Source organism: Gallus gallus, chromosome Z, assembly GCF_016699485.2.
Source record: "Gallus gallus isolate bGalGal1 chromosome Z, bGalGal1.mat.broiler.GRCg7b, whole genome shotgun sequence".
In the NCBI taxonomy this organism is placed as follows: domain Eukaryota; kingdom Metazoa; phylum Chordata; class Aves; order Galliformes; family Phasianidae; genus Gallus; species Gallus gallus.
In genome coordinates this window covers 38230549-38247987 of record NC_052572.1, presented here as the reverse complement: position 1 = coordinate 38247987, position 17439 = coordinate 38230549, and the positions used below count along the sequence as shown (strand labels likewise).

Here is a 17439-nt window from a genome sequence, read left to right as displayed (position 1 = left end):
GTTAGTTTAGAAATTGCCAGTATGTTTACGCTTACTTTAAAAGAAAAATTTGACCACAAAAAGACAATTGGTAACAGAAGTGATAGTTATATTAATAATAAAACATTTAATCATGTAAGTAAAACATTTACTACTTCATAATATAAGATTAAAAAAATGCTAGACTTTTTCTACATAGTAGTTCAAAAGCATCAGTGGTTTCATTCCAGGTGAGAAATATTTTCACAGAATTGTTAAGGTTTGAAAGGACTCCTGAAGGTGATATCATCTAACCCTTCCATTCAAGTAGGGCCACCAACAGCGGGCAGCCCAGAAGCTTTTTAGCAGTTATTGTGGATTGAAAGAAACTATTCCAAGGAGCTCAACAATCTGCCTTGAATAGAAAGCAGTTTTAAATACATATCAAATACATAACTGAAAGAGGAACATTTACTTAGCCAGTACAATAAAATACAAATTCAAGAAAATGAAGTCACAGAAAAAAAACAAGACATCTTTGGTAAATTACTTCATTAGATAAATATATACCTTAAGACTACCAAGATCCAAAAGAAGTAGATTAGAAGTACAGTCATAGAATCCCTTTTGTGGAACAATGATGTATGATGCCATGAGGTTGATTTTGAGATCAAGAACTTTCTGGGTCTCAATAACATACAACAAACCTACAAAATAATACAGTTAGTGAATACAAAGAAATGAATTGATCCAAAAGCCATGGAACTAGAAAAGAAATTCAAGCCTAACTTTAATTGAGCTGGGAAAACTACACAACCTTTATTCCAGTAAGACCTCTGGCACCTGGAGTTGAAATTACTGAACTAGAGTAAATCTACCATCTGCAAGCAAAGTGTGCGTGCACATTCTACCTACCTGTACTCTCTATACAGAGATTCATCCCTTTCAGCAAACCACTTCTTTCTGCACGAAGAAAGATTTTTAGTTTCCTTTCATCTACCATACTGCTACAGCCATCTAGACAAGTTTAATTACATATATTGAAGCTCTTTAAATTTCTTCAGGGCCAACAATTATAAACAACATTCAAAGATGCACCAAGTGTCTGACACAGTGATTCTAAACAATCCTAATGCACAAGTGGAAGCAGCAACATGATATATGCAATTCTGATGAAACTTCATACTGAGCATAGATGAAATAAGAGCTGGAAAGCATACTGCAAGTCAACAGTTTCTGAGATAACCCATTGTGCTCTGCAGATTCAGAAATTAAATTGTTCCAGAAGGTCTTAATGAGAGTATCGAACTGGCCAAACTGCCAGCATTATTACTACTAAAATACTGAAGCTTACACTGATTCTGCTGACAAGCATATTCTCAACCTGAAGAACAGCAAGTAAAAGGTCTTGCAAAAATTCTGTTCAAAAAATGATGTAACTGTCAGAATATCTGTGATAAAATTCTGTTTTTCTGCATTTTTGTAACTGCAAAGTTACAAAACCATGACATTACCACTGCAGTTTTCTGAATCTCAGTCTAGATTTTACAAGCTATGCACAGTATGTTTTTAGAAAATTCCATTAAGCTTTTCATTTTTGAGTGGAACGAGCTTTTGGACAACTATAAGCAATGACATACTCTTCTGAAGAGTCTCTAATGGAGAAACATCTCTGAAGTTATGCTATGCCTATTATAACAGAAACATAGCAGAATCAGAGAGTTCAGTGGTAACAAGTAGCCAAGCATAATGCATCTAAGCAAATTTCTATCAAAATAATTTCAGAAATGGTCTATGACATCAGTATATTCAGTACTACTGGAGAAGTTTCTCTTAAGAAAGACAAGCATGATGATCCACCCAACCATAAGTTGGTTATTAATAACTGCCGTCACACAACATGCAGTCAAAAAAGAAATAATGGATAGAGATAGAATTGATGCTCAATGTCATTCCTGACACTAGATTGATAAAAATGACTCCTGTTATGTACACTGTGATTGCTTGAGTTTTTTTTTTTTTTTTTTACAATTTCTTTATTATTACTCATTATTCATATTTTTAAAGGATACAAATTTAAATATGAATATATTACAGATTCAAAAGATGCAAAATTCATGCATTTTTTCCTTTAAAATAATTTTTATGTGAAAACTTCCCTACGCATCCTCTCCCAACCACAGAAAGAGACAGACATTGAGCTGTATATGCCTCTATTCAAATAAGTTTATTCCAATCACATTTGAAAGCATATTTCAATATGGGGGTGAGAACAGTGAATAAGGCCTTCAGAAATTGAAAGTTAAGATGAGAATGAAACTACAGGAAGGCCTTTAATGCTAACTAAAACACAGTCTTGATTTGAATCAATCCAGGTTGAAATCAACATTCATTTAGGAATGAAGAAAGTATGTGGAAAAACAACAACTCTGAAAAGAACTTCAGAGTTTTTTTCTAGAGGACCAAGTACCTCCATATCGGCTTTTTAAGATTATGACACAATTAAGGGTCTTCATACACTCAGATGGAGAAAACAGAAAAGCTGGAAGTTACAAACTTTTTTCAAATTCTGCATGGTGGTCAGTGATATCAATATTAAATATAAATGCAGGGTCTGGGGCATATTTTACAAAGACAGCTGTAAAAGATATAAATATAAAATTGTTCAATTCCTAGAGCAAATTCTTTGCAATGATATCAAAGATTTCCAACTATTCAGGTATTCTGTTGGAAATCTATGATGTGGGTCAAGGCATCTTCATATGGAAAGATATTTATATTCACACTTAAAGAATCTAATATATGTCAGTATCAAATGAGAACAGAATGCAGTACTTGCCTGTTGATGTTTTTTCACGAAACTCTTCAAGCTTCATCAGAGTTGCAGATGTCAATTGCTCTAAATGTACATCTTTTGGAGGCCTGAAGAAATCCACTAAGCTGTTTATTGTTCTCTGTTGAAATAACACAACAACAATACATTGAAAACTGTCTATCAGGAAAGATTTTTCAAGATACACAACTTATTTAACTATTTACTTACTGCATCGTATATTATTTCCAGTGGCTGTGATTCTATTCTAAGCCTCTGATCTGCCCCCTCATCCAAAGGATTAGTCTCAAACATTATGCTTAACAGTGAGGTACTATTGTCTGAATAGACTGTTCGAGAAGACAGAAGACAGGGTGTACAGTTTTCTTGGGACATGCCTGTAACTTCAAGTGAAGTTATTTTGGTTTCAAATCTGGAAAAAAAAAAAGGTAGGTCCAATTAGATCACAATTAGATCAGAGTTGAATGAATGACTCAAAAGAAAAAACAAAAAAGACCAGAAAAAAAGAAAAGAACAAACAATAAACCAGCTTTACTTAACCTCAGATATAAACAGTATAGTTTAAGGATACCACATACATACCTATCTGATATCTGTTTCTCATTTCACTATCTTTTGTATCTATTAAATATCTGTGAGTAAATAAGAAATGGGATCCAAAAATACATCTCATATATTTTTCATGAAGAGGAGTGTCAGGGCAGGGAAGAGAGACGCAAATGGAAATTCAAGTAGAATTAAAAATTAGGTAGCACACATTTACACTCAAGAAACAGATACAGATGAAGGAGGAAAGGGTTTTAGTGTAGAGAAATAAAAAAAACCAACAAGATTAAAGGCTTCATTATTCATGGATCGTCTGGAGAAGTACTTTTTAGATTTGGGATTTTTTTTTCCAGTCACCCCGTCCACCTCTTTTATAGCTCTTTGATAGAGATGACTTTCCAAACACTCAAAGAAAAATGTTTCCCTATAGAATTGTAATATTCTCTCCCTTTTATCAAGATAATAACATTCTTATGGATCAGACACAAAAGCTGCAAGAAAAAGGTTTTAAAATTTCATAAAATTCAGCAAAATCAAGAGCTTCTTAATGTCTTACGTAGGTCCTATTCGTATGCTTGAAACATATATGCTATCCTCCCCTAGAATTTTTAAATCACTATATCTGAAATTAAAATATTTCATTTATCACTGCCTTTTATTCTGTACTATGAAAGCACAGAAAAGAACTTATAATTTTAAGTTACAGTTTTCTTCTGCAAATCTACATATGAACTAAAATTCCAAGAACTGTTCAGCTGCTAAAACAGATTAGTCCAATTGGAAGGGACATATAAAGATTATCAAGTCCAACTGCCTGGCCATTTCAGGGATAACCAAAAGCTAAAGCATATTACTGAAGGCACTGTCTAAATGCCTCTTCAACATTGAAAGTTGTGGGGCATCAATCATTCTGCTAGGGAACCTGTTCCAGCGTTTGACTACCCTCACAGTAAATTAATGTTTCCTAACATCCAGTCTGAATTTCCCCTTCAGCAGTTTTCTATGCTTTGTTGTCAGGGAGCAGAAATTTGCACCTCCCTTTCCATCTGGACTCCATAAGAAACTGTGGAGAGCAAAGAGGTCACCTCTCAGCCTCCTTTTCTCCAGACTGGACAATTCAACTGTCTTCAGCCTCTCTTTGTAGGACATATTTCAGACATTTCAACAGCTTTGCTGCCCTCTTCTGGAGGCATTCAAGGACCTTAACTTCCTTTTTATACGATGGTATTGCAGAGACCAGCACGCAATACTCAAGGTGAGTCTGCACCAACACTAAAAGTAGCAGGAGAATCACCTTTTCTGACTGGTTGGCTATGCTATGTGTAATGCATCGTAAAATACAGTTTGCCCTGTTAGCTGCCAGGGAACACAGACTCAGTGCTGAGTCTGCTCTCAACAGCATTTCCAGACCCCTTTCTGAAAGCCTGTTCTCCAGTCACTCATCTTCCAGCCTCCATCTGTGGCATTACTCCATTCCAACTACATCATCTGGCATCTTTCAGAGTTGAACTTCACGCCATTGCTGATTGCCAAGTGTCCCCAGTCTATCTAGCTCCTTCTACAAGGCCTCTCATCCCTTCAGGAAGTCAAGAGCACCTCTCAGATCATTATCATCAGCACATCTGCCAAGGATGCACTCCAATCCATTCTAATCACTGTTAAAAACATTGAACAAGACTTACCCTAGAATTGAGCGCTAAGGAACACCAGTGGTTACCATAAACCAGCCAGATGTTGCCCCATTTACTACTACTGTAAGCTCTATCGTAAGGCAGTTCATCACACAGCTATATATGAACATTTGTCTTACAGTTGGATAATCTGTCAAGAAAAACACTGTGAGGGACAGGCAATATCAAAGGCCTAACTGAAATCTAGAAAGAATACATCCTCTGCCTTCCCTTCATCCACCAAGTAGGTGACCGTATAGGAGATAAAATTAGTAAGGCAGTATGCCTCCACATAAGCAATTGTGATTTTGTTCAGATTAAGTTTCAAAAGGAGCAAGTGAGACATTTATCAAAGAAAGAAAAAGTAATAGGATTGCTAGTGTATAACAATGATAGACTGGAAAAAAAGGATGAATTGTATTGGCGCAAGTTCTGAAGATACAAAAGTTAATTTTGGAAACCAAAACTATTTACTTTGTCCACTGTTTGCAGGATGATGCTCATCCCAAACTGCACAAGTGAAAATGAAAAGGAAATTAAAAATAGTTATAGTCTTAAAACACCTACTAGCCATCATCAGCACTGCACAAGAAGTGAAACCAGCTTGACAGAGAAAGTTTACCTTATTGCTTGTGCACCGGGTCGTTGAGTGAATACTGTACTCAATTCATTTAAGGAAAATTTTACCAACTCGGGAGTTTGGTTGTTTTCTCTTATTGATGCTGACATGCTTTTTAAATTTACAGACAACTTCATGGCTTCATACTAGAGACGCGGAAAAAAACAATAAATTATAACAGTGAATTTTAAAATACGCATATAAATTTCAATACAGTTTATGAAGAGATGAACATTCAAAATAACATTCTAAACTATTTTTCCAGTGCTATAAAAGCCTGCACCGCTGCAGTACAAAAGTAATTCCCAAACAGTTACTACAGAGATGCAAGGGTAGAATAAAGGTAGACTGTGCTTGAAAATCTATGACTTCAATGCAGATGTCTGTAATACATTTTGAGAAAAGGGGCTTTTGATGGAGCTGGAAGGCTGCCCACTGTGTTGTGCAAGGTACCTAACACGAAGATGACTTAAGTCTACTTTGAATGGTTTAAAAATGCCGTTCTTGTCTACTGCATTTCTTCTATCATCTCAAACATTATCCACTCATCTACTTCGTCTTCTCTCACTAATGTTTTAGAGTCCACTGAGGCAGTTAATCCACTTTCCTTAAAAGTTTCTGAATATTTTAAGATGATATATGAAATATTTCGTAATTTGAAAAATGCTACTTATGTGAGTTAATTCTACCTTAATTAGGCAGTATTTCATTTGGAACTTTTCCAGAATATTCAAAGTAAGTGCTTCAATTGCTCTTTCAAAATTATGTCTAAGGATGTTCTGTTCTATGCAAAGGTAACAGACAGTAATAAAATTTAAAAGCAACATGACATTACTCAAATACAGAGACAAAGTTTCATGTCATTTTAAAAGCAATTCTCTATCACTTTTAGATTTTGGTTTCTAGTATAATATTACTAATTGTTTTATAGCATAATAATTTGTGACTTACTGATTTTGGAAGTGTTGGGTCCACAGCTGTTTCACTATATCCAATTGCTGCATAAAGTTTAGCTTTCTCTTCACTTGTCATAAGACCTTGAAGACCTGTTGCATTGTAATAGGTTAAACACAGTATAAGTACCTTTACCATGCAAATACTGTTACGCAGTACCCAGTCCACAGCAGAGTGTTGGAACCAGATGATTTTTAAGGTCCCTATCAACCTAAGCCATTCTAAGATACATTTTCAAAGATACATTTTCAATTAAAAAGCATTAAAAGAAAAAAAAAAAAGTAGGCTCAAAACAAAGTCTTAAATCATCTACATTGTGCTTTAAAACAAGGTTATACATTTATTCTGAACTGCTTTATTTCCTAGCTTGCTAACAATGAAAACATGTTTTTTGGTATAATTGCTGTGTTCTAGAACATTTACTAGATGTCCTCATATTTTAGTTAGCCATACTCTAAAGCACTGCATGAAATAGCAAAATTACAAAAATAATGGAAGTAAAATTGCTTACATTCCATTAACTGATACTGTTTTCCTAGCACTTTCTTCAAATCCCCATACACAGTACACTGTGCAGACAACTGCTAAAACTGGGAAAGAAGAAAGCAGAAATAAAGGACAGTTCAAGAAGTCCTACAAAAAGAATTGTAAGATAACCCTAGAACATGCAGTTAACAATCACATCAGAAAAAATAAAGTCTAAGGGAAAGTGTAAATGTCAAACATCTAATAGCCCAAACATTAAAAATAATCTGAAACCTTGTTTTTAAGGACCTCTATTATAATAACTAAGTCTCCATAATAGGAAAAATACCAATAAATGAACATACTTGAAGCCTTCACTTCTTGTTTCTGTTCATCCTTATCTTCACGTGACCAGCCCCAAATCCAGCTAAACCAGCCACCAGAATTTTCATCATCTTGTTTTGTTCCTGGTTTGTATATTTTGCATCCAGATTTAGTTGCCTGAAATGAACAAAAACATAGTAATTATCTTCATGCTTCTTTCTTCTCACTTGGATAACAATCAACTACTTTTATCAACAAATAGAATAAGTAAAAGTTAACCAATTTTAAGACAATGAAGTTTTTTTATGTAGACTTTCTAGCTGGCTCTCACTCCTCACCTCCTCACTCCCTCCTCCAAAAAAAAAAAAAAAACAAAAAAACAACCTGAAGAACCATTCCACAACTTTATGTACTGCTCTGCATTGAAGCAGTTAAAAGTGTCATTAAAAACACACATATTATCTATTAAGTAACCAGCACAGGCCACATTTTAAATCACCCTTACATATATATATATATATATATCTTATATTTCTTGAAGTAAATATCTTATTACTAAAATAACATCACGTTTTTTTACATACATCTTCAAATTAAAAATATATATATATAATATATATAAAAATATATATTATATATATATAAATACATATATTATAAATATATTTTATATGTTATATATATATTATAAATATAAATATTTATATAAATATAAATATATATTATAAATTAAAATAATATATTATATATATTATAAATATTATATATATATGTATAGATAGATAGATATTTACTTCAAGAAATATAAGAAATCATTCCTGGATCTGATATGTAGAGCTACAACAGTAGATCTTTCTTTCCTCTAGTTGCATTATTTCAACAGCTAGGACACATACCATGAGATACCAATCATGACTTCAACACTGAGTTCTCAGAGAAAGTGAAACCTATATCCAGACTTGACCACATAAAGTTTGGCATAAGGGATGGCAAATGCACATCAAGCAACAAACAACAGAGGAGCTCTCAAACCTGTAGCAGACCACACAGACCAAGTATTTTCATAACTGATATGACTGTAGAAGACATACACCCAAGGAAAGCCTTGACTTCAAAGATACTTTGGTGAATATGATACCCAAGGTCAGTGATTCTTCTCAGTGATCAAAAACCTCAAGATGCCTCTGACATATGGGGCAGCTAGGGAAAACAACTGACAATAAATCAGAATTTTTCTTTGGAGACTTTCCATATCTCTCCATCTAACGCCAATGTAGGGCAGGTCTTAGGACAAAATAATAAAGTCTTCTGAACTGATATTACTGATTCACTTCAGACAAATGATGCAGAATGTCAGCTAAAGAACACAAGTTCTCAAAAACCTTGAATGTTCTTTTTATAAAGGTTATCAAGTTAACAAGGAGTTGTAGAAAGCAAATGGATCATTGAAAAAAACGGAAAAAGCTTTAAAATAGAGCTGTCAAACCTCCAAGATATGAGATTTCTAAGACATTAAGAATTATGAGTTGAAGGTCAACTGCCATTCTTGACATGTCTGAAACTACAGCTGGCAACATAGACCAAGGTACAAAAGGCTGTAAACATAATCAAGGAAAACTGTAGTTGTGGAAGGATATAAAAACATTTTTGCATGACAGAAAGTTCACTCTTTTTACAGAGTTTACAGAGGTCTAGAAATCAATGCAGTCTACAGAAGGATTACTTTGCAAGGTACTTTTTCTGATTAAAAGGAAGGGAGAGAAAAAGAGTGTCAGTCTCTATTTTGAATTCAGGGAATCATCTATAAGTTTCCTCCAGATTGAAGGGATAAAAGTTTCTCAAGCTATCCGATACTAGGAGTTAATGCTTGGCTCACTGAAGTTGAGTTTTGGTACTGAGGGCACAGTGATGAAGGTTAAAAAGTAGGTGAAGGTTTGGAATAGAAAGTTATTGCTACAAAGTTCCAAGAAGATCAGATGGTTCAAAAATTGTGACTTCCTGGGAGCTTGAGTTCAAGGTCTGAAAAAAAGCAAGCCCTTGAAATTCAATTGAGATGTATATAGGAAAAGAAAGAAAGAAAAGAAACACGAAAGCTTAACAAATAATAGGATTTCTTATCTAGTTTTACTCAGCCTACATTTAGAGGACATTCCTTTAAGTTCCTGGTAGACTTAAAGCTACCTGTCACCAATAGAAATCTAGTAGTAGATTACCCTCTTGCAATATCCTTTTTGTGAGGTATCACCTAGTAATTATTACAGAAGGCTTCCAGTGGATTAGCAGAGGAAGGACACAACTTAGAATCACTGTAACCTGATACTTAGTACTTTGAAATTACTCCAGAAAGTTACTTATGCATTGGTCTAGATGATCTTTGAAGATTCCTTCCAACTGAACTATTCTATTCTCTCTTTCAAGATACCTCTCCAACACTATCAAATGCATGGCTTAAGATGCAAAGAAATAAAAATTAATTTGCTTGCAATGTTCACCTAGGCATTACAGAAACGCATCTTAAAAATAAGGACTGGAACATGATGATCATTATAGGAATGTAGTATGACATAACCTTTTGTAAGGATTAATTTCATACTTATTTTCTCCAGCATGACTATAAGTCAGAAGGGAAAAAGGAAGAAAAAAGACAAAGAAATTCTCCAGGATCTACCTCACCAGAAACACCAGAAAAACTATGCAGATTTCACTTCAGTCTTCTGGAATAACGCTCAGACACTATTTTGAGAACTAAGGAGTATACTAACATAGTTACACAAGTTTGTTAATGTTGTCTTTCTTACTTCCAAAAATCACTTTATTTTACTTCATTGTAACTGTCTATTTAGTTTTTTTCTGCATTAGCTATATTTGAAATAACATCTGCAAATAGTAACAAACTGTGAACATACTAGATATGTAGGTGTCAAGACTACATTAATAAGGTACTAAGAGGGAAAAGAATAAAACTAATCAAGTCTAGGCTGTTTGAGGGAATAAGAAAAAAGCCTGAAAATTCTCAAGCTATGGACATAACCACTTCCAGCTTACCTTAAACTTTCATCATTTGACCAAATTTCACAGTAGATCTTCCATAAGAATTGAGGGAATAATTTTGCCCCCAATCAGTTACTCTAAAGAAGCTATATATGAAATCAATTTCCGCTTAATTAGAGGCTGAAACTGTGCATTGTAATAACAAATGTGTAACGTAAGTAGAATAAAAGACTGTATGCAGCATAATTCAAACACCAGAACTAAAATACATCTGCCTAAAGTATACACACAATCTCATGTTGTTGATGTTCTTGGAGTCAATTAGATGACGAAATTTTACCTCAACTTCCGCTTGTTGCCTTGCAAGTGTGATGTTAAAAATATCAAGGACCTTTTCAAATTCCTAAAACAGAGGAGGGAAATTAGTTTTGGACAATTTAGTAAGATTTCATTTCTCACAGTTTTACAGGAAGTAACAACAAACTACTCTTTCCACAGAGCTCAACTAATTTGCTCAAGTTCAAAAAGCAAAATGAACCTGGAGAAGAAAAGCACATCAGTTTGTTTTTCTTCAGTGCAATTACTAATTTAAAATTACCTCATATGTTTATTAATAGTACTCAGAGAGAAAATTACTGATGGAAGTTGCAAGTCAGGTTGCTAAAGTTATATTCCAAATTAGTACTTACGAACACATATGCATTTATGTTCAAAAAAATAATTAAGATGAAGCCGTTAGCAGAAAAGGGCTGACCTCCAATGATTTTAAGATTTCTTCATTAGGTTTTTTTGATATTATCTTTGTTCTGTACAACTCCTTATAGTTCTTCACTTGATTCCTATGATGCCGAATGTGTTCCCACGACCACATTTGGAGCTTACGTTGAACATTTACTTCAAGGATGCCATAAATAACATATTTCCACCTAAGGACAAATGAAGTGTAGCTTACATTTCTATTGGCATATTGAAAAGACGCTTAAAGCTATGCAGACTCCACTTATTATGACTAGCTGTGAAAGCATGAATTCCCTTGTTTAATACTACACTGTAGTTCAACAGATATACACAAGGACTTCAATTTTTTCCATCCAAAGTGGACAGGATGCTATTTCCTAAACTTAGTCGGTAACCCTGTAGAAAAAGTGCCCAACAACACCTTTGCATATGCACGCACATACACAGAAAACTTTGAGGCAACTTCTAAAAAGAAATATCTCTTTGTCATCTGTATATAAAACATTTGCTATTTTTCAAAGAATAGCTATGTTCTTTTAATAGTACCTGACACATAACAGCACCTCCTTTATCAAAATAGAATTGGAATACTAAAATATTAGATTTTAGTTTCTGATAACAATCTTCAAGACAGTAAATAGTGAAGACATCAGTTTTTCTGTTATGTGTTTTTTTGTTTAAATACAATTATCTTAAGAAAAATTAAAGCAAACAGAAAAACAAAACAGAGGACTCTGTTTTAGGAGGAAGTGAGTTCTAATATTCTTAAATAGGAAATTATATCTGTATATATATTTCAAATACATAAATAACTAACAAATCATTCTCCAAGCATGAGGCCTACCATATCTTGGCATTGTTGTGCAATGGAACATCAGGCCTGTACTTCCTATATGGCAAATTTCGAGTCATCATATCAATAGATTCAAGAAGCTCCATAACACTGAAGTACTAAAAGACCAAAAAACAAGACAAAAAACAAAAAAAAAGTCCAACTTGAATGTTAGCTGTTTTTCTGCAAACAATGTAAACATTTCCTTAAAGACAGAAAAATTTATAAAGAAAGGCAACACTAAAAAATATCTTACATTTATTATAAAATTACACACTACTACTCATTATGATTGCAAACTAACATTTTCATGACTGTATATAATTTCAAAAAAAAAAATTATACCTGTGGCTTATTGAATTCTACAGCTACATCCTTTATATTTATATCTAAATCCATTTTTGGAGTTGAGAAATCAATGTCAGATCGAGGATTCATAAGAAGTTTGGCCTCAGCAGAAATAGGGCGGAATACTGAAAAACAGATGTTGAGAAAAAGGAAAAAAATAAAAAGGACATGAATTCTTTAAGATTCCCATAAATAATACATAATACCTATCAACTCAAGTTACACTAGGTCATTCCTTGGAAAATTCTAGACTTCAGAACATGAAAACTTGATAAATGCAGCTTAAAATGCTGTATAAGCTATACTCAGTTTTCCAGTTTCATTCTGATGATATGACCCATAAGTCATTTTGGTTTCATGACTCAGGACTACACATTAACACAGACTTGCCAAAAATGTATCAGAAAGGACAACTCTTTTTTTTTTTCCTCCTGTGTGTGCGCTACTGATATGTTAGACTCCTTGACAAGTTACACTCACATTGGTAGGTAAAAATAAATATTCTACATTTCTAAATCAAAGCCCAAGTAATCATGGAAAAAAAAAATCAATGTAGATGCTAAGTAAAGCAAAGCACATCACACATTAAAATTAACTCAGAAAATAGGTGTTATTCCTCAGTTTGGCAATATTAAGCATTCACTAGAGCCTTCAGAAGCTATGTTTGGTTTAGTTTTTCCATCTACTTCAGGAAAATGATCCAACAATATTATTTGATATCATGTAGTTCATATCATTACAAAATGAAATTCCCTTTAGGAATACTGATACATCAGCTACATAAAAAATATTCTAAATCTATTGACAGGTTCATAAACGTGGAAAACATTTTTGCAAGATGAAGCAATGTTTACACCTATTTAACTTGGTTTCGCTCTAAGCTCATTACTCTCTGTGAAGTTTAGTTTTATTCTACATATTTTGTGATAAATTTTGTATTTATTTTCTCCATGTATCCAGTTTGATACATCTCTTTTTCCCTCCTTTCTATCTGCGGGTATTACACTTGCATTCACTGTTCAAATGACAAAAGACAACTTTTTACTTACTACCTTCCTATCAAGGTCTCGGCCTAGAGTTGCTCTGCAACAGTCAGAATTTTCACTTGCCACAGAACATTGGCATGATATAAAGCCTAAAATATCCGTGTTTCTGTTGGTTCTGATGAATTTTAAGAGTGTAAATCCTGAATCTTGGGATTTTGCATTTAATCCTTTTGAACTTCTCAGTAAGGACTTAGTTAACAGATGTTATTTACACTTGTTTTCTTGTAAAGAGTCGAAGCTAGCAACTGAAAAACAGATTACAAAACAAACTACAAAATAGTACTGTGGAGCAGATGAATTGTGACAGACACAAAAAGCTTCCTTCTTTGGGCAAAGGCAATAAGAAAAATCTGTAAAAAAATAATTATGCTGCCCTTTTTAACCCTGTTTACGATGAACTACTTGCTTTACATCAGGACATTTCAGAAGCCCTTCTGTTTTGTAAAGACTTATTAAATCAGCACATGAGAAATAAAAAGAAAGAACTTCCATGTTCAAACGGAACCAATGAGATGTTTGGACTAAAGTAAGCAACACTGAAAGCAGAGTAACTTATGGTAGGGTAACACTCAAGAAAAGAAAAAACTGATGCTTCAGAGTTTTGTAGGTACTGTTTCCACCTTAACAAAAAAAAAAATAGGTACATTTCCCATGCAGCAAGCTACCTCAAAGCCACATATTATTCAAACCACCCTGATTAACATAACTTACAAGATGCACAAATTATTAATTCTTAGAATAAAGAATTATCAATGGATGTGAATGAGGGTTGATGACACTGGATTAGAAAAAATCATGACTTTGATTAAAGCCTTTTTAAGGGTACAAATACGGTAGAATATGCAGAAAAACAGACACAGTTCTACCTACAAAAGAAGAACAACACACATTGTATAATCAACAAATATACAGAGTGATGTGGTCAGATTGGTATCCACAGACTGTAGAGCTAGAATGATTATAATCAGAAGAAGATGAAAAATTATCACCCGTATCATAGGCTCACAGAAAAAAAAAAAAACGCAAGAGGAGCAATCTCCAGAAAAAGATCCTTCCCCAGTGGCAGTCAGCCCTTAAATGGGGTCTAGGAGTGGTGGAGCCAGGCTCCACCCCTTCTAGTCACACAGGTGAATTGCCTTCACCTGTGCTCCTGCAGCTGACTCAGTGCTCACCTCAGGTGATCAATCAGAGGTTCTGGACATGATTCAATAGTTTCCATACACACGCTGAATAAAAAAGCAACAACCCCTCAGAAGTGCTAAAAATAAAACTGAATTATGCATATTATTTTATTTCAAGCTGTAATATGTAACACTTACATAGCACTTACCAAAATCATAACCAACTGGAATCACATTGTGGCAGGCAACTCCCTGTTTCAAGCTAACCTATAAGAGAAAAAAAAAGAAAGAGTCACAATTCTACTACATTTTAAACCTTTAAAAATAATGAAAAAGAAATGACGGTTTGATGTATTTCAGATAATCCCTCTGAAAGATTATTCAATTTGAAATAATCATCCATTTTTAAACATAACTATATTGATATATTAGAGGACTATTGTTTTTAGGTACTAAATCACTGAGCAATGAAATGACCACCTATTGTGAATGTTTTTCTAATCAGCAGAGGACTTTTTTTTCCCCAAAGCTTCTCAGATGGCTGTGGGATTCCCATCATATGAAAAGCTTAACACTTAGTATTTTTCCTGATGCATCAATTACTCAGTTCTTCACAGTATGAACTGCAATAGTAGACACCTTAAGTCATTCTTTACTTACCAATGATTCATTATAGCCATAATGATAGAACATCTCAGATTTCACATTCCAGTAAGCAAAAAGGTTATCCAGTCGTACAAGCTGAAAATACAACAGAATATAAACATTAATAAATCTAAAAATTTTAAATGAAATCTGGATTTCACAAAGTCCGGATTGGTAAGAATATTCAGACTGCAGAATATGCAGTGTTCACTGCATACTTCACATTTTTATATTTTAAAGTCACGCAGTTGTATCTTCTTACTGTAGGAGAAATTCAAATTCATAGCTAGATTGTACTGTATTAGTTCTTTCTCTGGCATTCAGATTATACTGTACCTTATAGAATAACTTGGCAGATTCATCATGTAAACATGGATTCCAATTCTTATCTGAGGTCTGAAATGAAAATTAATGATAGTTATTCTGCTGTTTACTAAACACCAGCATTTTATCATCAGTGAAACGAACAAATAGAACAAACTGAAACAAACAAATAGAACAAACAGTATGATCATCATAGTTAAACCCACTGAAATTGGAGCAGCACTATCTTCTGATTTTGTACTATCAAGCCATGACTTTCTTAATCAGAAACTTCATTCAAACTACCTTACTGAGAAAACACATATATGTATACATGCAGTGATTGACACGCTGCACATAGGAACCTAAAGATTCCAGCCATGCAACCTGTTCTCCTTCATATCAACATTATTTATAGGTAAGCACTTTCAAAGGAGAGACAAAAAGGAAATGGAATTACTCTGTAATTCCAGAAGTAGTTCAAGCCCAACAGAAATTCTATCTGCTACTGTTCATTTTTAAGACCAACACAACAAGCACTTCAGAAGTGATGTAGTAAGGGTACCAGTTTTTGTTCATTATACAAAATTGTTTACAGTAAGAGGTTAGAAAAGATCTATTTCTGTTCCTTGAATCTGCTAGAAAAAAAGAATCAATAAGACAGCTAATTAATTCAAGAAAGTAGGATTTACTCAAATACTATTTCTTTACAATTATTAGTTATAAAACAAAAGTTACAAAGTCAGAGCTATTCAGCACATTGCTTCTACTAGCTGCACTTCCAGAATGAATGATTACAGTCCAAAATAACTACTATCCATACCAAAAACTGAAACTTGTAGATTGAAGAACTCAACTACAATTTGAAACAAGGTATCTTTTTTTTCCTCTCATTTCCTTCTTTGAGAAATTGAAATTGAAATTGAATTTGAAATTGAAATATTGAAATGTCGATTTCAATAAAACACTCATAGATTACAAATAGCATGAATTTAGGAAAGCCTGATTCCTTGCAACCACAAATTGCAAAGGCAGAATAAAAATTTCCTCCCAGGGGTCTATTCAAAAGCCAGCATTTTATCTTTAGTGGGAATATCCCCACTCCAATATTTGTGCTTAATTTGATAAACCAAATAGTTTTGAACCAAATACCATTGTGATTAGCCCATGATGAGGAGAATTCTTCCATTAGACAGTATGCTACCAGATTTAAAAACTTAACTTACATATCAACATAACCTGTATCACATACATCACCTTAACCTATGCATCAACATGGTTTTTAGATGAAAAATAAAATTACCTGCAAACTTAGGTTCTGAAGTGAAATCCCAAATGACAAGGGGTTACTTCGATTTGTGATCTAATAAAGTGAGGGAAATACCAAAAGAAGATTATCTTGTGCTTAACATTTAGACTTGCAAAAAAACCAGACATCAGTAAATACGCACATGTATCTTCATGCCTTTGTACAAGCTTTTTTCAGTTTACTATTTTTATTTTAAGACCATGAAACTTTAAAACCTTTAAAAGGATTCTGTTAACATACAAAATAAAAGGGAAAAAAAAATCAGGCAAGTTCCTCATTTAATATAGTTGTTCACATCCCCTTATCTTATGATAGACAAAAATCACTTACATCATCCTCATAGCGAACATGGATGTTGGAAATTTTCACTTGAAGATTTTTGATGACCTGAGTGACTAGTTTTTCTACAAAAGTGTCTTGTTTCTCTTCTTTCACTTTATCTAAGTTTTAAAAAAATAATAATTAATATTCTGTTCACATTTAATAATTTTTAGACCTAAACCAGAATAAAAAACAAGATAATAAAATTCATTTGACAGATCCTTATATTTTCTATTGCTCTGTACTTTCATTTCTTAAAAACATTCTCTCTCAGTATGACCTGTAACATTTATATCCTCAGCCTACAAAGTTTCAGCCTATGATATGATGCAGGTGATTCAAAAGTATGTAAGTATGAGATGACCACCGTCTCATATTTCCAGGATGAACATTTTGCAGTAGTGATGCTACCTACA

General features: G+C 33.5%; 1 protein-coding gene across 4 annotated transcripts in view; it reads right to left on the bottom strand.

Moving 5' to 3' along the window:
- VPS13A (vacuolar protein sorting 13 homolog A) overlaps positions 1–17439 on the bottom strand; it is a 103572-nt gene that overhangs the window by 76720 nt on the left and 9413 nt on the right. For all 4 annotated transcript variants that reach the window (XM_015280270.4, XM_015280271.4, XM_015280272.4 and 1 more), the window contains exons 6-20: positions 17033–17142; positions 16697–16756; positions 15427–15486; positions 15106–15186; positions 14655–14712; positions 12276–12403; positions 11943–12049; positions 11115–11286; positions 10701–10763; positions 7411–7546; positions 6578–6672; positions 5630–5772; positions 3002–3203; positions 2798–2912; positions 529–665 (exon numbers count right to left, since the gene is read on the bottom strand). In XM_015280270.4, the coding sequence (XP_015135756.2) occupies positions 529–665; positions 2798–2912; positions 3002–3203; positions 5630–5772; positions 6578–6672; positions 7411–7546; positions 10701–10763; positions 11115–11286; positions 11943–12049; positions 12276–12403; positions 14655–14712; positions 15106–15186; positions 15427–15486; positions 16697–16756; positions 17033–17142 (1667 nt within the window). The remainder of the gene's footprint in view (positions 1–528; positions 666–2797; positions 2913–3001; positions 3204–5629; positions 5773–6577; positions 6673–7410; positions 7547–10700; positions 10764–11114; positions 11287–11942; positions 12050–12275; positions 12404–14654; positions 14713–15105; positions 15187–15426; positions 15487–16696; positions 16757–17032; positions 17143–17439) is intronic.